General features: G+C 40.8%; 1 protein-coding gene across 5 annotated transcripts in view; it reads left to right on the top strand.

Moving 5' to 3' along the window:
- Positions 1-27,225, top strand: part of NR3C2 (nuclear receptor subfamily 3 group C member 2) — a 331,163-nt gene that overhangs the window by 232,688 nt on the left and 71,250 nt on the right. For all 5 annotated transcript variants that reach the window (XM_032464650.1, XM_032464660.1, XM_032464625.1 and 2 more), the window contains exon 4: positions 4,105-4,221. In XM_032464650.1, coding sequence (XP_032320541.1) covers positions 4,105-4,221 — 117 coding nt within the window. The remainder of the gene's footprint in view (positions 1-4,104; positions 4,222-27,225) is intronic.

Here is a 27,225-nt window from a genome sequence, read left to right as displayed (position 1 = left end):
TCTGTCTCCCTGTAATTGGCAGTGGCTGAACTACCTGCTCAGTGATTTCAAGCCTTAAATTGTTTCACCCCTGGACTCTTTGGAGCCTCATGCTTGGTTCAGAGGTCAGCCAGAAATTTGAGGGGAGCCATATGTGCACCCCTCATGATACTTTCCTTTCCAAAATACTTACCCTTCTTTAATTTCTAGCTGTCCCCAAAGTCCCAGAGTCTGTTCTCTGCCTTCTCAGGTCAGTAAGATTGAGGATTTTGCTTGGTTTCTATCCAGACTCCACTGAAGGGAGTAGGAGTCCAAGACCCTCAGGAAAAAAGGCCATTCAAACATGAATCATGTTCAGGGTGATTCTCTTTTCTCAGGAGTCTGTTTTCCTCCAGTTTCTGCCTGATTTGATTGTATCCCGCCTCCCCCATTGCCTTTAAATCTTTCCCCTCCCTTTTTGTGGATCATTTATAATTGTTATCTGTAGGAAGTTTATCCAATTGAAGCTGTTCTGCCCCTACTAGAACTAGAATTCTTCCCCTAATGGACGTGCAACTTGAATGAGAGAGAAGTCTTTGTTTCCTTTACCACTGACATATTTTTGAACCACAGGATCATTCCTGTGATTACTACTCTAATATGTAGCTATTTACTTGCGTAAAGTCCATCTCTGAGAACGTTCAAGTAGACTGTTAGTAGTATTTCCTGCTGCCATTGTACCTACCTGGTACATCACCTTCAGATGAATGTTTCTGCAGTACAGCTCTGGATTTCACAGCCTGTAGCAAGAATCTCATCAGCTGGTGAATAAAATGAGTTTCTTAGCTTGTCGTTCAACGCCTCCACTGTCCGGTGCCCAGCATTCTGGTTGTCTGCCCTATGTTAACATTACAGTAGAAAATTACGTACCCCGAAAAGCCTGGAATGTGACTTATTCTGAATTAGCTATTTTTACACTAGGAGAGCACTGTATTTAAAAAGAACATGATCAAAAGTTTTTTATGTCTTCTAAATGCATTCTCTTGTTTTCATCATGGTTTTTTGGTTGTTGTTATTTCTATTTTTCAATATAGATAAGAGATGGGACACACATGACCTATTTGTGTCGGTGCAATTTAAATCTTTAATGTTTACACAACAAAAATACACATGACTGAGATTTGTCTCAAGACTGGTGTGATATATCCCTGCAGCAGTCCCTTACAACTCTCCCGCCCTGTTAGTGGAAGATGAATTGGTGACTGTGGCCACACCGTTTGGTAGAAACCAGCTACACTGTTTTAGGTACAGTACCTGGAAGGAAATTTTTTGCAGTTGTTACAGTAACATGGACTTTTTAAAGGTGTTCATTAAAAAAAATCCTTATAGAGCAATCGCAGCTTTTAGGAGTCTGTTTTTGAATCTTCTAGTGTGTTCATAAGACGGCAGGCATTTCTTATGCATTCTTGTATGCCTACAATGAAGAAACAGTCACATTTTATCATAGGTTCACAGAAATGGAAAGAACTATAGACTACCCCAGTCCCTTATGCAAATGTTTCGTGGCTTTGCACACATAGTAGGTCCCCAGTAAATACTTGCTGAAATGAAACCAATTAAAGTGACATTTAGTTATTTCTTTGGAAGTTAAAGTTTATTCAATTCATTGTGAGTTATTGATGAAATCTTTGGTTTTGTATTTCATTTCACACCATGGGAAAAAAGGCATATAATGCTGGTTGCCGGTGGGTGATAATGTAGAGTGTGCCTCATTCAAGGAATGTTTCTTTGTTTATTGTTTCCAAAGAGCACTTTTCAGTGTCCTGTGGGACCACCTGTAAATTACATTGCAAATTGATGTTCAGAAAAGCCTCCGGCCTTAAAGCACAGCCGCACTGTCAGACTTACTGAATTCTGCTTCCAGCTCCACCTTTTTTGGGAAGTCACTTGACCAGTTCTAGCATGAGTTTCTTCTTGTGAATAATAGCAGTAATAATTGCCTTACATATGTCATAGGGTTGTTGTAAGGTTTAAATAAGATGGTGCTATAAGAGGGCCTTAAAATCTTATTTTTAAAGTGGCAACTTCTTAAGATTCTGTGAAATGTTCTTCTAATTGACTTTAGTCTTTACCATGGATATTGATTGCCTTTGTGTAATTATCCACCCCTACCTCCATTCACTGAGAGCCTTCAGTTTTTTAGGAAGTCCTTTGATTATTATAATGGTGGAGTTTCCTTTCTTCACTTGGATAGATTTCCCTGTTCTATGACTGTTGTTTTATTGTGATCATCACTCCTAAGATTTACCATCATGTTACTGAGAATGTGCTCTAGGTTAAATTACTTTAATACCATTAGGTAATACACATTACTTTTATTGGTATTTGCTGCAGTTTACCTAGTAATTCTCAACCAAAAGAGTGTGATGGTCCAGTCAGTCTTCAGTGAGTCTCCTTCTACTTTGTCTGGATGTTTCCAGTGACCCATGACTCAGTCCTCAGACCTCTTCTCTTTCCAGTCTCCGAATTGTCTCCCCCAGTCTCACAACTTAAAATCATGACCACAGGCTGATGCCATCTCCACCCCAGACCTCTCCAGAACTCCAGACCTGTGTGTCTAACTGCCCCCTTGGCACTTCCACTTAGACACCTCTCAGCTGTCTCAAACGTAGCGTGTCGAAGGCTAAGCCGGGGTAATTCCCCATCAGCCGCATGGTCTCCATTTTAATTCATGGCAGTTCAGTTTTTAAGAATTTAATACCTCTTTAACTCCCCTTTATCACAGATCTCTCAGCAAATTCTAGCAACCCTACCTTCAAAATTCCTCTAGAGCCTGACCACTTTTTGTCACTGTCACTGCTCCCTCACTAACCCAACCTGCCATCATCTTCCCCTAGATTATAGGGACAGCCTCCCACCCCAGTCTCCTTGCTTCTGTCCTTAGTCCTGTGCAGTCAGTTTTCTGCACAGCAGCCAGAGCGATCCAATTAAAGGTACGTCCCATCAAGTCATTTTTCTGTTCAAAGCTCTCCCGGCCCATGGCTTCGCATCTCACTCAAAGTCTCAAACGTGATCCTTAAGGCCTTACATGATCTGACTCACACTAGACTTTTTCCTCATCTCCTCTTACTGTTCACTCATTCTTTCTGTCTTTCACACTCGGCTATTCCTTAAACATGCCAGGTAACCACCCCATCCCTCCCTCATTTTGGTCTCCCTCTGCCCTTCTATATTTTCTCCTCAAGATGTCCACACAATTAGTGCCTTCCTTTTTTCAGACCTTTATTTAAAAAACACCTTCCAGCGAGGCTTTCCCTGCACTCTTTCTGAAATGTCAACACCCTCCCTCTCCTCCCCCACGTCGTATGTCCCTTCCCTTCATTTTCCTCCCTAGCCCCTATTACTGTCTCACGTTTGTATGATTTACCTAATGACCTTGTCTGTTGACTGTCTCCCCCTCATTGAAAGGTCACGGGGGCCGGGACTTTGTCTGCTCCAGTGCTATTTCCCATTGTTTCTAGTGGTGCTTGGTCCCCAGTGGATGGTCAGTAACTTTGTTTTTGAATACATAAACAAGCAATAAAGCTAGGGTATAATTTTACATGTTGCCAGTAGGTGCCACTCTTTAAGTGTATTCCATGTCTGAATCCTCTTGGTGCCCGTCTGGCTTGCAGAATGAAATAGTTGAACATTTCCAGTTGTGTAATTGGCAAGTCTTCCCGCTGAAATCACATGTGTAAATGGGGTGGGGCAGGGTGGGGAGGAGGGTGGAGGCAGAGCAGCTTAAACAGCCACAGCAGGGCCTTTGTTTAGATTGGTGCGGGCGATGTCTGAGTGAAATGTGCACCGTCACCTGAGAGGGCGCCTGCTGAGAAATTCAAACAGTGGGGAGTGTGACTCCACTTACATGAGGATCTATAGGAAATAAGTGTAGTGTTAAACTTATCATCTGTAACCTAAAGTGTCAGCTGTGTTAAACTGACCATTCCTGTGCCTATGGTATTGGCAAACATGTTTGCTTTCTACTTTTTTGAAAAAGAGATTTCAAGGCACCGAAGAGGAAGTTTCATTATCTGGTAATACATATTAGTACTTTATATTAAAATGATAGTCTTTATTTTAACATTTTTTTTTTATTTTGTTCAGGGCAACACAACTATTTATGTGCTGGAAGAAATGACTGCATAATTGATAAGATTCGGCGGAAGAATTGTCCTGCCTGCAGACTTCAGAAGTGTCTTCAAGCTGGGATGAATTTAGGAGGTGAGTTTTGCGTTTTTAGTTCAGCAAGAATTGTTAATAAGTTATGTAACACCCCAAGGCTCTGTGCCCTCCCAAAATTAAAGATGAAGCTAACATGAAGCAAAGATTTCTAAAAATCTGGTAAGTTCTGTATTTGTGCTAAAACATTTAGGAGAAAAGTATTTCTTAGAAGAGGTTAAAAAGAAGCGTGTTACGTGGCTGTGGTCCTAGTGAAGTTTTCAACTCTGAGTTTTCTAAGGTTTCAAGAACTGGGCATATAAACCGAAATGAAAACAAAACAAAAAAATGAATGACATATAAAACTGTAGCTAACAGTTTTCATTGACATATCTGTTTAGAAATAAGACCTGTATGTGATAACATTAACCTGATAGGAATATATTCCTGACTGTAGGAGTAAATGTAATAAAGGAAAACCTGTATGAAAAACAACTTAAAAAATGGCAAAGGAGCTCACCAAAAGAGTGGGGGAGGTAAAGCCTTGAACAAAACACAAAAGTATACAATGTCCACGGATGGGAAGATTCATCTTCCTAAAGGTATCAGTTTTCTCTAAGGTAGTTTATAAATATTACCCAAGTCTAACAAGAGTACCACTTGGTGATTCTAAGTTCCTAAAGAACAGCCAGCAAAATTCTGGAAGAGATGAATAATGAGGGCATCTAGCTCTACCACATCATACAGCATATGATGCAGCTACAGTAATTAAAATAGTCTGTGTATTTGTTTATTGATTGTCAGATCAGCAGAAAGGCAAGAAAGAGATTCCAATAATGTGAGAATTTTGTACATAATAAAGTTGGCATTTCAGCTCAGTGGGAAAAGGATAGATTATTCAATAGAAATTGTTGTGACAACTGGGAAGCCATCTGGAAAACAAGAACCTGGAATCCAAACTCCTAATTGTCCTCCAAAATAAATTCTGGTCTTTCAAAGGTTTCAACTTTGAAATGTAACACAGAAGTCCTAACGGAAAACATGGATTTTTTTAAATACTCTGTAAGTGGAGAAGACTTTTTAAAGTATGAAATAAACCCAGAAGCTATGAAATAATTAAGGAAATCAACAGTACTTACGAATCAAATATTACTGCAAAGGCAAATAATAAGAAACCAGGGGCAAATACTTGCAACTCATAGACAAAGCATTTATTTCTCATGTAGATAAAGAACTCCTATAATTCCATAAGAGAAAGAAACCAACTCATTAGAAAAATAAGAATGAATGGAAAAAGAATATGAACAAAACATAGATTTTTAAAAATACAGTTGGTTCTTGAAACACGTGAAAAAATTGCTAATCTAATCCTAGTAAGAGAAATGTGAATTTAAAATGTGGGATATGATTTTTTACAAATGGCAAAGATGGAATAATTTGTGATATATTTGATGAATATAGAAGTAAAAGTGAAACTCAGTGTTGATCTCATGCATTTTAGGTGGACTTATAAATTGCTATAACCCCTATGGAGAGCAGTTTAGCTATTTCAATAAAATGTTAAAAGGCACACACCCTTTGACTCACCAGTTCGACTTTCAGGAATTTATTTTAAGTATATTCTGGCAACGTAAGAAATGATACATGCATAAGATATTCATTGTAGCATTATTAAATATCAGACATACATTAAATATGTGTCTGTTCAGAATTGATTAAATAAATTACAGAATACTCTTCAGAATAAGAATAAAAGGAGCTCTATGGACTGGTTTCCAATTTATTGTTTAATGAAGAAAATCAGGTTGCAAAATAGTGTGTTTTGTATACTACAAGTTGCATATCTGCTTTCAAAGAGGAATGTATATTGTATAGAACATTTCTGGAATGATATACAAGAACTAGTAATGGTGGTTGTCTCAGTAGAAAGGACTGAGTAGCTGGGAGACAAGGAAAGGAAGGAAAATTAATTATAGCTATGATGAGAACCCTCGTTCCGCCACTTCCTGACCTTGTAATCCAGGGACAAGTTGCCACCTTTCAGTGCCCCTGCTTCCTTATCTTCAACTTGCGCTGATCCACGTACCTGCCTCCGAGGCTGTGGTGAGGAGTAAATGAGATAGTGTACAGTGAAAACAAGGGACCACTCAGTTCATGTCAGCAGCTGGTCACTGCAGGTCCCATAGCACTGTCACACACCATCTGAAGGACACGATTGCCCCGTGTCTTTGGTGATGGTGAACCTCAGGTCCCCAGAGAAGTGAAGTGACTTGCCCCAAGGTGCCACAGCCAGTGAGACAGTGAAGCTAGATCTTGGATCTTGGGACTCCCAATCTGGTGTTTCTGATGGACCACACTGCTTCCTTGTTCTAACATCTAAATCAGCGCAGATGTGGCACAAAAGATCACCTTCTGAAGCACATGAGTGAGGATCGGGAGAGATTAATACTTTAAAATCTAAATAGCACAGTGGTATGACCATTGGTCATAAAATGAACTTGGAATCAGTTTTGTAAAATCTGCCATCTGAATTTACACACACAGACACAGTGCTGAGGTGTGTTTTAAAGTATCTTGATATAATTTTTATATAATGTTACAGATATTACATAATATATTTACATACAGTATGTAAATACTACTATAAATATTATATAATCACTTCATAAAATAGAATTACTATTGGTTACTATAAAATACTAATGAAATAGCCATACTTATAATTCCTACCCCTTAGGGTTGTGTTCAGGATTAACTGAGTCAATGCATAACCTTTAGAACAGAGTTTCTCTGTTCTGTTGGAATTTGAGGCAAGATCAGTCTTTGCTGTGGGGCCATCCTGTGTGTCATAGGATGTTTATCAGCCTCCCTGGTCTTCACTTACTAGATGTCAGTAGCTGTCCCTTCTCGCCGAGTTGTGACAACCAAAAATGTTTCCAAACTCTGCTAAGTGTCCCCTGGGTGGCGTTGAGACCTGCTGGTTTAGCAATAATAGTAAATAATTGTAAGCACTATTTAAGTGTGAGATATTTTCTGCTAGACTGTACATTCCATCTTGGGGGAATTTTGGTCTGTTTTGTTCATGGCTTTATCCCCAGTGACTAGAATAGTGCCTGGTAAAAAGTAGGTGTTCTATGGCCATTTGTTGAATGAATGCATGATTAACTGTCATTTTTGAAGGTTGTATGTTCTCAGCATTCTGCTTCATGCGTATCATGCCTTTTTAACCTCACATAGCACTGTGCAATACATTCTATTAATCCATCCATTTTAGAAGTGAGTTCATGGAGGCCCTGAGAGGTTGAAGAGCTGGCCCACAGCCACAGCTCCAGGGAGTGGCAGAGCCAGACTGAGATCTCAGTCCTTGGTCAAAGCTGGTGCCCAACATCACTCTTCTGTGTGACCCAGGGCCCCTGTTTAAGATTGGCTTTTTTTTTAATGGCCCAGGTTGTCTGTCAGTGGCAGCTGTGGTACCCAGGTTTTTGACTTTTGTCTATAATGATCTGTGTGTGAGGTTTGGCACAGTACGTAATACAGAATTCACATACGTTGTTGTTGGTTTCCGTACATGCAGGCTGGGTTTTGTGGATCTTGGTGTAAAACATTTTTACCAAAGAAAATTCTTCCCTTGAATCTTGAGCCCATTGAAAGCAGGGTCAAAAATGGGCAGAATGGAAATTATTATTTATAAAAGTCATATTTTCTTTAGGTTCAAGTTATAATTTAACTACTTTTGGTTCACAGGTTGAATAATTAACTTTTACTAATTATCCACTCATGGTAATAACATATGTTGTTTTTTCTTTAATAAAATTTATTTTGAAGCCTCACTTTCTGTTTTAACTTGGGCAAAAAGAAATGCAAGTGATTTGATTATATTAAAGTGGATAATATGACCATATTAAAAATTCAGGCTTTTAATGTGAAGCAGTTTTTTAATTAAATGTATGAATTAAATTAAAACCTTTTAATATATGTTCCAATCTCACTCCTGTTTTCCTAGCAAAGCAGGCCTGTCCAGGCTTTTTTATTTATCCGTCTTCTCTCCTACCTCTCTTGGAGAATAAGGCAGATGCAACCCTGGATAATACTTGGAAGATGTTTTCTGTTAGTGAATGGTCATGACTCGGAGAACCGAATTAGCCATCCCGTTCTAAAGACATCAGGAATCCAAAACACTTGAGAATATTTTTTCCCCCGTGTTATCAGTTGGTTAGCATGTAATCCCAACCAGGTCCCCAAACTAGCCTCTCCCTTAGAAAGTGGAGGAAGGAAGGAGTAGGTTTATAGTTCTCAGAAAGTAAAGCCATAAAATGTGCCGCTTCCCTTTTCTCTGGGTCCCTTCCCTTCCTCTTGCTACCAGTGGTAACACTTTTCTTTAAAATCCTGCTGAGCTTCATTATCGCTAGTTATCAGAAAAATACAGATCAAAACTACAATGAGGTATCACCTTGCAACAGTCAGGATGGCCATTGTTCAAAAGTCCACGCACATTAAATGCCGGAGAGGGTGTGGAGAGAAGGGAACCCTCCTACACTGTTGGTGGGAATGTAGTTTGTTGCAGCCATTATGGAAAACAGTATGGAGATTCCTCAAGACTAAAAATAGACTTACCATGTGACCCAGCAGTCCCTCTCCTGGGCATATATCCAGAGGGAACCTTAATTCAAAGACACATGCACCCAATGTTCATAGCAGCACTATTTACAATAGCCAAGACATGGAAGCAACCTAAATGTCCATCGACAGATGACTAGATAAAGAAGTTGTAGATATTTATGTGATGGAATACTACTCAGTCATAAAAAATAATAAAATAATGCCATTTTCAGCAACATGGATGGACCTGGAGATTGTCATTCTAAGTGAAGTAAGCCAGAAAGAGAAAGAAAAATACCATATGATATTACTCATATGTGGAATCTTAAAAAAAAAAAAAGACAAACTTATTTACAAGTCAGAAACAGACTCACAGACGTAGAAAACAAACTTATGGTTACTGGGGGGGAATAAATTGAGAGTTTGAGATTTGCAGGTTCTAACTAATTTATACAAAATAGATAAACATCAAGTTTCTTCTGTATAACACAGGGAACTATGTTCAATATCTTATAGTAACCTGTGATGAGAAAGAATATGAAAACGAATATATGTATGTTCCTGTATGACTGAATTACTGTGCTGTACACCAGAAATTGACAGAACATTGTTAAAATGACTGTACTTCAATAAGAAATAAGTAAAGAAAATAAAATCCTGCTGAGCTTTAGGCTGTGTGCAAAGGAAAATACAGCAGAAGATGTGAGAATGTCAGGAGAGAAATTGAAAGGAAAATCACAGTTCTTCCAGCCCTGGGCTGGGCCTGCCACTCAGAAAGCTGTGGTTCTCTTTACAAGAGAGTTTACTGCTTTGCAGAGCCTCCTCCAAAGGAATTAATCACTTCGCTTTTTCTCGCTAGTGTTTTGAAGAGGATGATCTGTGTGTGCTGTCTAGAGCTTCTAAAATACATAAAGTGCAGCATTAAGGCTCTGTGGCCCTCAGACCACGAATGAGTCCTTTGGGGGTGTTTCTAGCTTGACCACCCTCTGGCCGTAGAATTCAGAGGAGCTCTTAGGGTTCATCTATCCCAGTCCTCCCACGTACAGATGAGGAACTTGGAATCCAAGATTAGATCATCAGAGACTTGAAAAATGCAACCTAAGGATTCTAATACAGTTGTCTTTCCTCTTTTCCAACCGCCCCGCCCCATTTCATATTTCATCAGATATGATGCTAAATCCACTTGTACATGCCTTTAATGAAGGCTCTAAAATACTCCAGTCTTGCTTCCTGTAGCTTTAAACATGTAAACTTCACCAACCACCTGATCTTCCTAATTCTGGTTTCAATTTACTTCCAAGGCTCTCTGCAGCTGTCCTTAACCCCAGCCAGCACTTCTACTGGGTTGAGCTGGATGGAGCCTTTAAAGGGTGGCCATCTCAGGTCTACCTTTTCCTCTTGGAATAGAACTTGTCCTGTGAAAAGAGAAAAGAATCTCAGAGCCAGGAAGCCACAGCAAAGGCAGACCTCACGGTTACTTTTTCAGAGACTGGAGAGAAGGCAGCTAGATGAGAAAAGGAAGAGAGACAAGAGGTTAATACTGGGAGCCATTCAAAGAAACAGATACTCTCGTATATTCTTGAGAAGAATGGAACCAGAGAGGAAAACATTTAAATTAAAATCCATCCACAGAATGCAGTATTAATCCGGCAATAAAATTAACAGTGATGAAAAATCATAACAACACAGAATACTTTCTGCAAAAACGTAATAATGAAAAAGGAGTATGCAAATGTATTTAGGTTCCTTATTCTGTGATTACAGCACTATATGAAAAGATTTGCATGAGTCAGAAGACTTAGGAGGAAACGGGAGAATAGCAAGAATGCTTGTGTGCATGAAGTGAGGTTACAGATAAGGTGTTTCTTCTCTCTTTTCTAGTTTATCAATCATACGAACACATTTTGTAATAAAACTCAAAGAGAATAGTGTTCACGATTTTGAACTAAAAACAAAGGAAACAGAAGATTAATCATGCTCCTGAGCAGAAGAGGTAAAGAATTAGACATGCAGAGAGCCAAAGTTTTCCCCAAACAGGAAGGAGGGGGAAGGGGAGGGGGGAGACTTAGAGACTTTAGTAAATCTCCTGCTGGGAAATGCTTTAAAAACTGAAATGGAGAAGTAAGTGAAAAACAAAAGACCCAGAAACCAAAGAATGACAGAACCTTGACTGACAGGGGGAGCCCAGAGAGAGAGATCTTTTTACTTGAGGAAAATTGGCTTTACCTGCCAGCAACTTGCTCCAACCAGCTGGTGTGGTCACCTGAGAAACTCACACGCAGTGTCAGTCTGGTGAGAGAAATTACAGGATCTACGCCAGGGACGGAGGAGCTTTAATATCTGAAATCCAATAAGAAAAACGGTTTTTATATCTTTAAGGGTCTCTTGAGGCAGGATATGCAGTAGTCTGTAGAAGTTTAGAAAGCCCAAGTGTACCAAGTTTTATGAAGAAATACCATTCCTCAGTATTTTTATTTCCATTCCTCTTGCCTGTAGACAATAAGAATTTCAATGGGACTTCTGAGCAGTCAAATGGAGGGGAAAATAACACATTTCTATACATCAGAGGAAGTATGTTTTTTGAATCTTCATATATTAAGTTAAGCCATATTAATTGTCTCAGTAATACAACTTGAATTGAACAACTGGCATTTTTACCCTGCAAAATTCCCAGAGGAAAGTTCAGGATTGGTCCCAAAGCAAACCGCATTTAAAGATTTACTGTATTTCTTCAACTCTAAGGCATTTTTTTCCCCTTTCAGATTTTAACTGTTGTGATTATAATTTGCAACCAAGATGTAGATTTATTTTTTATTAGTTTCTTCAAAACTCTACTAAAATTGGTGTCCTATTTTGAGACTGATGACATCTTAGAATAGAAGCAATACAAGCATTCGAAGCAAACATTCATGCCTCCCAAGAATATATACGTCATTGTAGGCGCACACTTGTGCCTTGACTAGCTTACACAATAGGCTGCTTATCTTGGGTCTTTTAAAATATAAAACCCAGGAACATTGGAAACCCTCTGCTGGATATACAGATGTCATTGTTGCTTCTATCTTTTTTTTTTTTTTTTAACTTCTTCATTTGCAGTCTATCCTGGTAGGTCGTCTTACATAACGGGCCAGTGGTCCTAAGATTGTAACCTTCCCACCGTGGGGCCTGGGATGCCTTATTTGTGGTCTCAGTAGCCTAGAGGCAGAGACATCCTTCCTCCGTCTGAGACCGTCTCAGACACACAGGTCTCCTTGGCTGGTCTACAGCCACCTTCCGGCTACACACACTCGCTGATATTTCCTGTCACGCGCCATTGTTTTTCCAACTCCCCGGTAAAAGAGTGGGGGTTTTTGCTTTGTTCATAGTGGTTCGTGTTATTCTAACTCCTTCAGGTTACCTCAGATGACGGAGTTTTATTATAAGAATATTGCTATTTTCACAGTGAGTCTTTGGGAAATACTGGGCTTGTGTCTTAGGATACAGTGTTTTTCAATTTCTAGGGCTTTTCTCTTTGATTTTTTTCTCTTTTTACCTGCTCTCCACCAAGCTGTCTCCTCCCCACTTTGTTGCTTTGGGTTTTCACTGCGCGTGTTTCTACTTAGTGCCATCTGTTGATCTCGCTTCGTTGTCACCTGCGTGTCTTGTATTCAAATTTCCCAAAAGAAGGTCCCAGCCAATTGGTTGGTCACCATCCACCACAGAGCTTCTGATTGGATTGAGTCCTCCCGAGGGTGTAGACAAATAGCTGCCTTTGTCTCTGCTGTCCCCACCTTACCCAGGCTGGCACAGGCCGGTTATAGGTCCCCATGGTACAAAACGTGACCACCCATGGCAAGAAGGCGTTTGACCCCGTTTTTCAGAAAGGAGCTGTAAGTATAGAGAGCAGAGTGTAGTGGATCCAGTGCAAACTCGTAACAGTCACCACCACCCATAAAGTATGGAGCATCCCTTAAATCATAGCCATTTTTCCAACACCCTGATTTTCAGTCACACATTATAAGTTATCCATCTATTTAGAAGTAAAAAAAAAAAAAAAAACTGTCCATTTTTAGAAAGCCGATTGACAAAACAAAATAATAGCTTTTCATGCCTCTTGGAACAGAACCCTTTATTTTAGAGTTTGAGACTTTTTGATATAGCGACTTGGAAAACATACAAACCAAAAGAAAACACAAAAAGCATAAATAAAACAAATCTAAATTTTTTTTTAATTACCCATTACTGTGTAAGGTTATAGAACATCTCTCTAAACCTGAATCAGCCCCTGTGCCTAAGAGCCAGGCTCTAGGATGGAGGGTGAGCTCTGGGCTTGTGGAAGAGGAGGGCGGAGGGACATGGAGACAGCAGGAAAGGAAGAAAAACCCTCGCCGCGCAGGTTTACCGCACTCAGCCGCCCAGAAAGCATAGATCCATCACTTGGGACATGCTCTGCCTCTTCTCTAAGGCTCCACTTGTATCATCTGCCACAGATATTGTTTTCTCAGGCTTCTAATCACTGATTTCATTCACTTTAAATTAACAGGCATGCACAGTAAGGAATATAACATAGTCTTTTTTTTTTTTTTTTTTTTTGGAAAAATCTAGAGACTAGTAATCTGCTGCTTTTTGGCATTCTAAATAAATATCCTCTTCTCTTCATCTTCACAGTAATATATTGTGGTTATAAAAATGGGGAGAGGGTGCAGATTATGTTACAGTAAAGTCCTCTGCCCTCACCTCTATAATGTACAGAAAATCAACTAACTTTCCAACAGCCCTTCAGTCTTCTGCAGTAAATCAGTACAATACTTAATGGCATTAGTATCTTTCAAGGTGATGATTTTTCTGGGGCAGGTAACCTACCTTTTAAAGGCTAATAACCCAGTTCTAACAGATTTTTTAAATTTCTTTATCATTTTATCAAGTCACAAAATACATATGCATTACAGTGATTGAAAAAGGAAAGTAAAAATTGTCTGTCATAAATTGGGGGACTGAAGATGGAAGAAGAGTCAGGATGTTTGCTGATTGGAAAATAATGATTTACATTTTGACAGAGAGACTCTTAAAAGCTGAACTAGCAGAGCTAATAAAAATGGTTTCTTCCGAATGTGCTGCTTCATTATTTTGAAAAGAAAATCTGCCAACAACAAATGTAAAAGCCAGTGGCTGAGTTAGGTCACAAAAACAAGAGACTCTAGGATGTAACTGTTGCATGTTCCTCCTTCAGTGTTTTGTACAGTGTTTGTTTTGAGAACGTAATATTGTAAAACCATGCTTACATAGTGTTGAAGAAAAGCAGTTATTCTATTACCAGGTAATTATTAGGAGGGAAGGTTTCAGAATGTTTAAAAAGAACATCTCTGATGTACCTTCCCATTGATTCACTCAGCAAGTATCCATCATGCGCCTCCAAAATTCCAGATGTTGCCTGTGATGTTGCCACTGTAGGAGGGAGAAGGCAGACACTGGCCTTGTTTTCAAAGAGCTAACCTCTCAGAATGAAGAAATTTATTATAGGCCAGGTTAGCAGTGGAAATTTAACAACCATGCACTGAAGAGCGCCCTCGGTGTTGACGATGGCCCAAACCCCTGGAGTTCTCTCTCCTTGCTTCAAAGTGGCTTCGGCAACTTTGTGACTTACTTCTACTGCACAAGGTGGTGGCAAATCTGGATGCCTTTCTCTGACTCCTGTCCCTCTGTAATTGGGGGCATGCATCCTGGTTGTGTTCTTTGTGCATTGATCCCATCCAGTGGCCCAGTGGCTCCCACCGGTGCTTGTGTGGGGCGTCGTCTGCAAAGGAGCAGTTCTGTGCGGTGAAGTCCTGTGGAAGACCCGCCCGCCTTCCCAAGCACAGACCACTACATTCCAACTTCAGCATCAGCAGACCACAGTCTTCACTTGCTGTGGGCTCCCTCAACCCCGACTATGAAAATCAGCCCTTCGTATTCTTATCAAAAAATCTGAATCCAACTTTACTGGAAAGATTTTTGGCCTCCTTAGAGACTTTAAAAGTAGTGTCTCATCTGAGGATGGCTGAGGCATCTCTGGTTGATCTCTTTGGCATGCACGCCTTGCCCATCTGTCTCATAGCTCTTACAGCAGATACTAGGAAACGTCCCTGAATTTAGGCTGGGACTCGGGGAGCCACTTCCTAGCAACCGACTTCCGGTCATCTTCCTTCGTTTCCTGACCGGCCCCAGCACGTTGCTGTCTCCCCTGGAAACTCTTTACAATTCATCTTCAGCACCACCAGAGAAACCGAGAGACACTTTTGTGAACAACGTTTAAAATTTTTTAATAATCAGAGATTTCTTTCAACATACAGTTTTCTTAATCTACCAGTCTTCAAGCCATTCTTAATTCTAAAATTAGCCTCATTCACCAGTGAAAATTCAAACAGTCACATCTTCATTTGCTCGATAAATGAAAGGCATTTCTTGTTAATTACTTAGAAACATTTGCAAATGTTAACTGGCACAGTTTTTACATTTTTAAAGCAAAAGCTTCAATCCCATAGAGCAAAAACAGTTTTCCATTCTGTAAATACTCCTGTTTTTAAATAAAGAGAGTTGAGTCAGATCAGAAATTTTAAACCACGTTCAGAAGCTTACATGTAAGAATGATGAGAATCTGGGGGGACTGTGTGATTAGCGATCCTGTGGGGTAGTTGTTCTCAGTTCTCACTGCCTGCCAGACTCCTTTGTCGGGTCTTTGTGTGTTAAGCACACTCACCTGTGCCCTGTGCCTAGAGACTCCATGCAGTAAATCTGAGCATGAACACCAGTCTTTACTTTATAAAACTCTGGATTTACATCACTTCACTAGAGCGAAGAACCTGTTCCAGGGGTTTTTGTAACAGCAGCAGCCTTTTTCTTCGGAGAAGGAAACCCTTTCATTGATTTTTTAAAGCCCTTTTGGTTTTAATTTTTTTTCCCCTCCATTTAATGTTGTAATTATTTTTCTCAAGTAAATCTCTGATCAGCATCTGGGAAATATTTCTTCACCAGAAGCCCCTAAAAATACTTTATGTTAATGTATTTGCATTTTTCTTGCCAGCGCTAACAACAAAGGGCCATGCTAGCGTTTAGCCCCCTGACATTACAAGTTTTGTGCCTCACTGAGCAATAACTTTAAGTATATTTGATAAGCTGTACATTTAAATGCTACAGATATCTGGGGCAGAGCGTTCAGAACTCAAAGAGGAAGGTACAGTCCATATCTCCAGAGAGGATGGGTACTGAAACAATGACCCTGACAGTCTGTACTGGGGAGACACGTCTGGGGAAAGAGAAGGTGGGAATAATCTCAGGAAGGAACTGGAGCGGGAAAGAAGGGACCCGGGCAAGGTTTGTGATTTGTTATGAGAGAGGAAACAAATTTGGAAGTGTCAGCCTAAGTGTCACCCCACTTCTGCTCATTTGCCTCCACCCAGACACACCCTGGAATGAATGAGTGGGAAGTTAAACCTTGTTCATACATTATAAAACTGAATTGAGCAAAGAAAAAAAAGTTTCGTAACACAGTTCTTAAAGGCACAGTGCACTTCATTTTAAAACCAATCCCATAACCATAACAAAGATTCCAAGGATGATATTTTAAGAAAGTTCTGGTATAAGTTTTATTTTTTCCATCCCTGTAGCAGGAAGGTACAGTTTCTGAGAATCATATAAATCTTGATCTTACATTGACAGATAGCATAATTTGGCAACTGCTTAAATGATAAGAAAAGGTTTTGTGTATCTCCTAAATCCTTGGTGAGAATTTTTAAGTGATGTCTTGATTATGATTATAATAACTGCACTTTTCTTCACAAGCATGGGAGGGCGGCAGGTGGCATTTGGGGACAGCTGTTGCTGCTGTTAAGGTGGGAGTTCTAGCCCTGTTCTGATAGTTCGTAGTGAAGCATTAAATTCAGGGTCAAGGGAAGCTAAGATGAGTTTGACCTCAAGTAAAAGGGCTGGAGAAATGAGCCTCCAAAATAAATGTAAAGAAAACAAGGACAAGAGGGAATGGAAAGATGAGAAAACAAAGGAGTGGGCAAACCCAAGAAAAATAGGCTAAGATGCAGCTTTGGTTGAGGAGCTTAGTGGAGTGAATCCCAAGGATTATTAACTGAATCAGTGGAATCCAGGTGTAACCCAAGGTCAGAGTCAGGGATCAGGGCTGATTTTGGGTGGAAATACCTGTCTCCCCACGAACTTCACCAGGATTGACAGAAACTCTTAGTCCAGGTTTGAGTGGTCAGTTGAGTAAGTGGAAATAAGCAATGCCATGTTCGTGGCCATAAACACAAAGACAGTACTGCAGCCCCATTTTGGGGAAACAGAGAAGCCTACCAGCTAGCAAAGAACATGTCATTCGGGAGGATCCGTAAGACCTTCATTCCTGAGAAAAGTGAGCGCATACGTAACTGAGCGGTGTGAAACTACATTCCTGATCGAAGTCACTCTGTGCAGGTCATACCTGGACATCCCTTTACACTGTAGTCATGTTTAATTCTGCACTTAAGTCGGCTGGGTGCAGGGCTACCATTCCTGGGATGGGGGAAGGGTGCAACTTCCAAAGATGGGCAACAGACTATAAACCTGGGAGTGTGGACCATTCTCTCTCCAGATGGTGTCAACAGGAAGTTGATCTTGGGGAGCCACGCCAGCCACACAGCTGAAGGCAGATTACGTTTGGGGAGGGGGCAGTGGGGAGCTATTTCATCCCAGGAACAAATCTTTTTAATGGATGATTAGTAAGGAAACCTATTGTATGAAGCCCAGCTTGAATTTTAATATAAGAATGTCGAAATCCGTCAGCCATTACTCATTTTTTTTATGAGTGTAATAACAGAGACAGGCCAGTGCAGCCAGCCAACGCACACACCCTTTGGGCGTGGTGGGGGACTTGGCCAGGCCATGTGAATCGTAAACCTGTTGCTGTGAAGACCCCAGACTGCAGGAACTTCTCTAGTGTCCTCAACGTGTGTGCCTCCATTGCTTGTAAATTATGTCTGTGGTTTAAAAGTGTGGCACCGATAATAAAATTTGGATTTCTAGAAAACTAAATGTAAGTTTTAAATACATGGATGGGTTCTAATCTTTTACAACCCTAATGACGCATATCAGGAATTTTGCATTCACCTCTGCACAGAGCATAAAGGAAAAACTTCAGTGCTTTGTCCAGAGGGCGGGGAGCAGCCAGCTCTCAGCTCCAGGTGCCTGTTGCCTTGGGGGAGAACAGACAGGGTCGCCAGAATTTACGATTTCTTTTTGAGATAACAGAAATACAGACTTTTGTGAGAAATATGCCGAATTCTGGAAGATGAAAATGAAGTGTTTAAATTATCCTTAGCTCACTTCCTAGTTTATGACTCCTCCTATCAAGGAAACTAACTTTAGGAGCGTAAGGAATTAGCAGGCTTCTCATTTCGGCTCTCATTCGATTGTTTTTATATAGTCTAGGGATTTGATTCTCCAGCTTACTGTTCTTGTGTGTATCAATTTCCTCAGTATAGACCAGTGGTTCTCAATCAGGGGCAGTACCCCCGGGGGGGGATATTTGGCAAAGTCTAGGAATATTTTTGGTTGTCACAACTTGGAGTCGGGGGATGCTACTGGTATCTTGGGAACAGAGGGCCAGGGACGCTGCAGAATATTCTACATTTGCACAGGACAGAACCTGACAACGAAGAATTATCCAGCCCAAAATATCAGTAGTGATGAGGCTGAGAAACCCCAGGTGTAACCCACATTTTTATCCCTGTCTATTCCTCCCTCCCTCCCTCCCTCCCTTCCTACCTTTCTTTTAAAGAACCTCTTTCCAGATTCTGTTTTTCTGATTCTTTCTGTAATCTTATTCAAAACCTTTAGGTTGGTGGTTCTCCTTTGCAAAATGCAGAAAAAAAGTCACATGGAAATTTGTTAAAAATGAAGACTCCCAACTTATAGATAGTGTGACATGCAGACCTAGGATGGCCCAAGGTTCTGCATCCTGCTGAAAGCTCCCAGGTGATTCTAAGGGAGACCGTCCATGGACCACAGTTAGCTGAGCAGGAGGATGGTTTTTTGTCTTCATAATCTCCAGCCCTACAGCCCTATGCTTTTCTCCATCTCCTTTTTAGGTCCTGTAATTGTTGAACTTTTCAACCATATCCTATTGCTCTTATAAAGCCCTTAAGATATGCATGGATTTTAATAATTATTTATTCTTTGGGAAATAAGTAAGTTAAAATGTATTTAAGGACAAAGAGTTGAAAGTATATCTAATTACATTTGGTCCTTATAAGTTGTCCCAGTAGCTGGACAGTATATCTTAGAATTTTTTCCCCCAAATTTCTAGTCTCTTCCCCCTTTTTTTTTTTTTTTTGTATTATATACCATATGTCTTCCCCATAAGAAATTGGTTGATAGTGGTCCCCTGACAGTACAAGATTAAAAATTTGTTTTTAAACATCTGAACTAATCAATAATTTTAAAAAAAAGCATAGACTGTTACAGCTGAAAATATTGAAAATAATCCACGCAAGTGATTTCTCTAATCACACTGGTGCGTACAGAATCTTACGAAAGATTGACTTCCTGCAGATGTTAGTTTCTGCTGTGTGCTTGTTGCATGACGGCAAAATGGCGAAGACAGTTGTAGGGTCTGTAGGAGCTACTCCTCCAAAAACTGCTTGGCTCTTAGGAAAGCGGCATGTTTCTTCCCCTGTAGGGACCTGCCTCCAGGGGCTTCAACTCCTGTCTGACGGTCTGCGTGTTGCAATGTAGTGAATTCAAATTGAGTTCGTGGCACTTTGATAGTTACTCAATGTCTTTTTGAAGTGTACAACTAGAACGGTAACTGGCAATGACTGGGTCACGTATCCGGGAATAGCCTCTGGTATATCATTACCAAAACGCGGGTGTCTCTCTGCGCAGGTAGGACAGCTCAGAATCATACAGTCCGTGGCGAGCCACCTTACCATCAGGAGTCATGGGTAACTTTGTTTGTCCGGCTTTGATCGCTTCTCAGGATAACCCAAAGAAGCTATTTTTGAGAAAGCTGGAATTCCACTTGGTTAGCGTGTGCTTACACCAAACTAAACAGATAATAAAGTGATTGTTGGATGGCCCAGGGAGAGGCCTTTAAGCCTCTCCTTCATAATTTTCATCAGCTGCCTTCCAGTCTACCCTCTCTCTCATTGAGCAAATGTGCTTTTGCACGTTTCTCTAAGCCCCTCCTCTCTGAAAGTTCTGGTGCTGGCACTTCTAACAGGTTGCTGAACTTGAAATGATGAGATTAAGCGTATGTATACCTCCTCTCCCAACTGGAATCTTGGGCAAACCAGTTCGCTCTCTGGAACTTTATTTCCTTCTATTTAACATGAGATTAAACTTGCTGTTTTGTGATGGCCCTTCTGGCTCTAGAAGGCTGTGATTCTGTTAGGGTGCTCACAGTTTGGGTGTCCGAATGCTGAATTGGTGATGGTCATTTGGGGCAGAAGATCGTAACTTTTCTCTGCTTCCCCAAGGATGGGTCAGGGTCAAGGACAGGCAAGTGCATTCCCGTCATTACATCCACAAAAAGAATACCAAGCTGTTGTATCTGATTCAGCGATACTAATGGGCCCAAAGATTCGGGATGCAGAGTGACTCCTTCCTGGATGCTATCTTCAAAGGATGGCTCTTCTGTGAAGCTAAGGAGGTTAAAAGCTTCTTTTTAGCTTCTCCCCTATTTACCTCTCTTTAGACTCTCTCACGGGCAGAAGTGACAGGCTCCCTGCCCTTCATTACTGTCCTTGGCTTGCTGTTTCTTGGAGGATGCCTGGCTTGCCTCTGTTATCTAAGTCTGGGTGGAGTCTTGTCTAGAAACTAGGTCAGCTCGCTGGGGTTTGGGGTGAAACTTAGCATCCTTTCTATTTCCCTTAAAAGCCTTGTTAGAGAATGTTGGCTGTAGTCATTCACATTAAGAAGTGGAACCAGTCAGCAAAGCATTCATTCATTTGTTGATTTGTACTTTCTCTCCCTTTGTGCAGTAAGCACTTATTTAACACCTACTGTGTGCCCTGCAATAGAATACTTAGACAAGTTCTAGGCATGATAACCCAGAAGTAAAACAAAGTAACACAGTGTTTCATTACATTGGGCTCATGATCTTCATTCTCTATGCTCATATCTGTAAAGGGAGACTGAATCTAACAGAGAATTTTCATTCTAACTGTGGCCCAAAGAAAATATCATTACAGGGTAGAAGTTCTCTGAAGGGAAGATTATGGACTTGTTTCATCCCCATTCAAAGGCAGAAGTTAAAAATTGTTATGGGGGTTAAACATTGTGTTTTACGTGGTACGTGACTTAGAACCACATCATTCATTTGAAAATCATAGCGTGAAATTGGCCTTAACCCAGGTCAGCAGTGAAGAACTGACTCCTAGTCAAGGGTCAAGGGGTGACAGCCATGGGCCATGCTGCGACTCCAGAAGAGGCTTGTTCTAACACTAGCAAAGCCATCAGTGAAGTTCATCATCAGAGATAGGGTCCGTTCTTCAGAGCTCCGTAGAGGAGTGCTGGAATCACAGTGGACTGGCCAACTTTGTTTTAAATGAAGGGAAACCTGTCTTTGTAACATAAGCAGAATTTTCTTAGGAAAATGGTAAGCAATGTGTGAGGAGAAACAAATGACTGTTTCTTTCCCATCTCCTTATTGTAAATGAGATGTTGCACTAAAAATTACTAATAGTGACTGAAATGTGAATGGCAGCCCCAAAGAAAAACTTCCAGAAATGCCCCAGTTATCCTTCTTGAATGACTTACCCTCCTCAGGACAGCTCATCTCCCAGCTTTGATGGAGAAGGGCTGACTTGTCTCCATGTTTGTCTGTGGTTCGGTCTCATATGGTGAAAGAAAAAATACAGATTATAAGGACTCACTGAAAATAAAAAGACATTTACTGCGTCCTTCTAAAAGTTTCTTTTTCATAAGTTAGCATCATGTTAAGAATTGTCTTAATTTCTTTCTTGGACTTTAAAAAAAATGCAGCTAAATAATATAACTTTGAAGAATCCTTCGGAACCTGGATGGAAAGTGTATTCTTTTAAAGATGCTTTTTGTTCAGCCTGCCGTGCTGAGCTGGGTTTGAGAGAGTCGCCAAAGCTTTGGAATTTACACTGTGGCAGCATACCAAACGCAGAAAGAGCAGTTTTTTCTTCTAAGCAGAGCTGTGAGGTCAGCCTGGGCGTCTGCCCACCCCACCCCCACTGGCAGGGCTCTGCTTGCCACCAGGCGGCCAGGAGGCCACCTCCCCAGTAGTGACCTGCACCTGCCAACCCAAGACATCATCAAAGTGCCTCACGATGTTCCAGCACGAACCCTGTGTGCGGAGAGAAGCTGGAGTGAAAACACGAGAAGCAGAGGCAAGAGACTCACTCAAAAAAGGCCATTTGGTTTGGCCCAGCTTTTTTTTTTTTTTTTTTAACATTTTTTATTGAGTTATAATCATTTTACAATGTTGTGTCAAATTCCAGTGTACAGCACAGTTTTTCAGTTATACATGAACATATATATATTCATTGTCACATATTTTTCTCTGTGAGCTACCATAAGATCTTGTATCTATTTCCCTGTGGTATACAGTATAATCTTGTTTATCTATTCTGCATTTTGAAATCCCAGTCTGTCCCTTCCCAACCCCCGCCCCCTTGGCAGCCACAAGTTTGTCTGGGAGTTTTCAGACCAATTCCGTCTGTATCCCGAAGAGACCCCAGCCTAGAAAAATAACTTTTTTGCAAGTACGTGCATCGTTGGCTACTATTAATTCTTAACTTAGACTCGTTCTGATAATGTCAGTGGAACACAGTGTGGAATAATATTTATTTAAAACGCATGAAAGCTATTAACATTGACATTAGTTTTCTTTTTCCTCAGGCCTATTTAATTTTTCCCCTAACTTGAGTGGCATCCTGTTAACTCATGAACATGTACTTATTACACTCATTCTTTTTTATGTGAGTGTTAGCTTCCAACATGAAGATTTTTTTTTAATTTCCTTGACTTTTTTGCCTTGCATTTGTAAAATGTTCTTAATACGTATGAGAGTGATAGTACTTAGAAATACAGAATATTTTCTGTGTTATACCCATTGTGAAAAATGGTGAAAATTCGTCTTGTATCAGTTCAGGGGATTATTATTTATTTGGTTACCAGCTTCACCAATTCTTTTCCTGACTAAGCAGTTTTAATCACTTTTAGTCATTCAGTTATAATCTCAATATCGATAGTCTCAACTAAAATCTGGTCAGTTTACTTTTTCAGATAAATAAGGTAAAGCATTACTTACAACTCAACTACAATTAAGGAGATCTTATATTAAAATGCTGTTAAATAATAGTTTTTGAAAGAATGATTATAATGTGGCTGTAAGTAATTATTTTACAAAGAATATTGAGGTAAGAGGGATGAAATATTTTGAAAAAAATTGGTACTGGAGCTAAAACTGTTTTACATCTGGGTATTTTCCCGTTCCACTCCGTCGTTCTTACCTCTTATGTGCACAAATACTAAGCGTTAATACATTTCTGACATTGAATTTAGGCAACTTCCTTGGTTGCTTTCGAGTTCTCGGACACTTGCGCTTTGTAAGATCGCTGGGTACAATTAAAGGGACCCAGGTGAGGAAACCATTGCAGTAAAATAGCAGCAAATGTGAAGAGGGGAGAACAGAATAATTGAAACAGACCTAAAACCTGATGTGCAAACAAATGTTCATGCATTGTATTTTCTATGCCCTTTGAGAGCTTGTGGAAGGAATCTTCCATTGAAAATTTTATAAAGAAACATGGCATTTCCCAGTGGAAATACCTTCCTCGTGTATCTGTTGGGCGAACCCTTATTTTTCCATGTATAATATAACTTAGGGTAGATTCTGCTTAGCAGACTTGTGGGTGTGAGGAGGTGTGCTCAGGACCATCCCAGTGGGGTTTCTGCCCAGCGTGAGTTCTAGCATCGAACCAGTTCTTTTCAGCCTGGATCTATGGAAAATCGTGCCAGGACTGGGGAAGGCACCGTACATTAAGCTGGGTGCTGTAGTCTGTTTCCAGGTCACTGCCTTTTGCCTCTTTCTCGTACCTTGTTCACCCCTTGACCTTGTTAGAACTGTCATGTTTCTTCATAAAACATCCTTAATGAGACTATTTACCTTGCATCCGCAATGAGATCATGCTTCGTGTAATAAATTCTCTGCTCAGACATATGCCAAGAAGGCAGCTTTTGCAGCTGTTAAAGAATTAACTTTTTAACTGAGAGAAGGACCTTTTGCTGGGCAGCCACAGCGATCGTAGTGCTGTATTTCTTATTTTAAGTAGATTATAAAACTAGGGGGAGCTTTTCTGTCTTCTTTTTGCTTATTTGTTTGTGTTCTGTTTTACATACACACACATGTTCGTCTTGAACATAGCCTAGTTATTCCCAAAGAATAAAAATTTACAGAGCAGATAAACTATCTGCATTTTCTAAAGAATGCTCATTTGACTTTAAAAATATGTTTGTTCAGGGGGAGGGTATAGCTCAAGGGGTAGAGTGCCTGCTTGGCATGCACAAGGTCCTGGGTTCAATCCCCAGTACCTCCTCCAAATATAAATAAATAAATGAACCCAATTACCTCCCCCTTATAAAAAATTGTGTGTGTGTGTGTGTATATATATATATATATATATATATTTTTTTTTTTTTTTTTTTTTTTTTTTTTTACTCAAAGAACTCAGCTGCCAGTTGCATGGAGCTTAGGAACTTTATTTTTAATTAGAAATTGTAAGGTTTTCCCCCAGTGAATTCTGTTTTTTAATCCAGGCTGATTTGATTTTTGCCTCTTTGACTTTTCCTCCCATCAAAATGAAGGTGCCAAAACAAGGAGCAAAAGCAAAAAGACTGGATTGGGGGGAGGATGTAGCTCAAGTGGTGGCACGCATGCTTAGCATACACAAGGTCCTGGGTTCAATCCCCAGTACTTCCTCTAAAAAATAAATAAATAAGTAAACCTAACTACCTCCCCCTGCAAAAAACAAAACAAAACAAAAGCAAAAAGATTGGCTTCTCTGCTGCAGCAACAGCCCCCGAGCACACAAACGTTAACTGCTCTGTCCGGGGACTTAGGAGAGAAGGCACCCTGTGCGTTGGTGCGGGTTGTTCTATGCCTCCCATTAAAAAGACCCATCTCTTCCCTAGAGGTGATCCAGCGGCAGCCTTGCTGATCATCTAGAAAAACCATTTGCGCTCTGGGTCCTTTTCACAGCCCTTTGACCTCCTGATTCGACATCATCTGCACACGTGATGTGGTTTCTCTATTCTCTTTTTCCATTACAGTCATTCACCTCCTCACTCTACCACAATGACTACATCCCATGCATGTGACCCCTACAAACCACTTCACCCCTGTGCACCATGATGCTAACAGTAGTACCTACCTCAGGGGCACTTATGAGGATTAAATGGGATAATATTTTTAAAAGATGTGGTTATCTTGATATCTGACATGCAGATTTTCAGTTAATGATAGCTCTTTACTATGATCTCTTTTCCCCACTTAAAAAAAAGGTATAGGAGAAACCATAGAGCATGTTTTAAACACAAATCTGAGCAAATAGCTCTGTAACTTAAATGGTAAAACTGAAAAGGAGAAAAAAGACATGTGAACGCTGCAGGGAAGGGTAGAAGGAAGCATATAGAACGCTTGTTGTTTTTTTCCAAGACGCTGGACATCCTTCTAAGATCACAGTATTTGCCCTTTGAGTATATTTTGGAAAAACATTTCTAAAATTATCTCTTAGCACACGTAGAAGCGTAAGGGATTTATTCCTGTGTTTCAGACAAATATGAGCCAGAGAAGTTCCTCTCAGACACACGGAAGGCTGGAATGTATGTTGGAGGCTGTATTTCCTTCCATGGTAGGGCTTGGATCTCAATAACTCATTTAATCACCCTTCTCCCGCAGGGCAGAGCTGCACTCAGGCAGGCAGGATACCTGTCTACCTATTACTCGGAGTTGTTAGAAAAGAATATTACATGTTCTTGCTGGTAATGCATTCCAGGCTCTCTCCAGAACACATTCCAGAACACTGGGAGGAAATTCTCCTAATGTCTAATCTAAATCCCGGCTTCTACCCTTTAAACCCTTTTCATCTTATCTTGACCTCAGTAGAAGTAGAAAATGGATGCTCCCATGATTTGGCCAGTGTCGTATGAAGTTTTTGAAAATTGCTCTTCAGTTTCTCCTATCCCTCATGGTCTCCTCGAGAGGAAGTCAGTCCCAGTCTTTGTCCACCTTTTTTCTTCCATAAGCATTTTTTATCCAAAGCGTTGTGGTTGGAGGATTTGTCCCTTTGCCGCTCCCTTCTGATACTTCCGGGGGGTGGGGGTGTATCAGTGCAGCGGTGGCAAGGTCCAGGTGGGAGGTGTTTGGGTAATAAAGCCCCAGTCCTCCCCACCTGGCCGGGGCGCCGGCTGCCTCCCTGCCCTGCCGCTGCCAGACGGAGTTTGGGAATTACAGTGGCTCAGCCCTCTGCCACTCAGTCCAGAGGCAGTCTCTTGTAATACAAAACCAGCAAAGGTTTCAGCAGAAGAAAGCTCTGGAAGGTTTCTCCATTACCCTGAGGCTATTACCAAGAGGTCATTTCTCAGACGTTTTGTTTCCCCTTCTGAGGTCCTTGCTTGGTTTCACGGGATCCCAGCCTGGCCAGACCTCAGAGACGTGCTGCCTCACCTTTAAAACTTTCGCCCAAGGTGGAACCCTCCCCGACACGTCCTCGTTAGCACAAACATTCCTGAGTCTGACAGGCATTAAAAGAAAAAAAAGGGAGGAAAGAGTGTGGCTAAGTATTAGAGGAGAGAAAAAAAGAAAGAATAGAATTACAGAAAGTATAAAGGCCATGAAAACAACCATGTCAATCATCTCTCTAGCCCGAGAAGTATCTCACAGGCGGCTGCTGGCTTTGCCCCTTTCTGAATCCCTGTCTGCAGCGCAGAAGTGATCAGAATATGTCGCGGGGGATTGTCTTCCAGAACCTGGCCACCGTCTCTGCAAAATCACTGAGCCCCTCTTCTGTCTCCCTCAGATTCCCCTGAGTCTCTGGTCTGTGGGACTCTCTTCTTAGGGGAGTTGGTGGTGCTTAACACTGGATGGATTCCCACACAGGGAAGTGACCTGCTCCTCGTGAGCCCTCAGTGTCATGTGAATGACACCAAAAGCAAACCAGGGCACGGTGGGAATTAACACAGAGGGATGTGGGAAAGTGCAAGCTCCTGTAAAAAGATGAAACAGTCTCCCTGTCATTGTCTGACTCTCCAAATATTGTCAGTAACACCGACCCAAAACTTACCATAGCCGCTTTATAAAGCTAATTGCTTTCTTATGTATTGACTCCACTTCCCTAAGATTGTAATCTCTTGTCTGGATTCAGATCTTGTTATTCAGCACCGCACTGCTTACAAAACCCGAGCGCATTCTGCACAATGGGGAAATATCACTGC

This window comes from Camelus ferus, chromosome 2, assembly GCF_009834535.1.
Source record: "Camelus ferus isolate YT-003-E chromosome 2, BCGSAC_Cfer_1.0, whole genome shotgun sequence".
Lineage (NCBI taxonomy): Eukaryota > Metazoa > Chordata > Mammalia > Artiodactyla > Camelidae > Camelus > Camelus ferus.
This window is presented reverse-complemented; position numbering and strand designations above follow the sequence as displayed.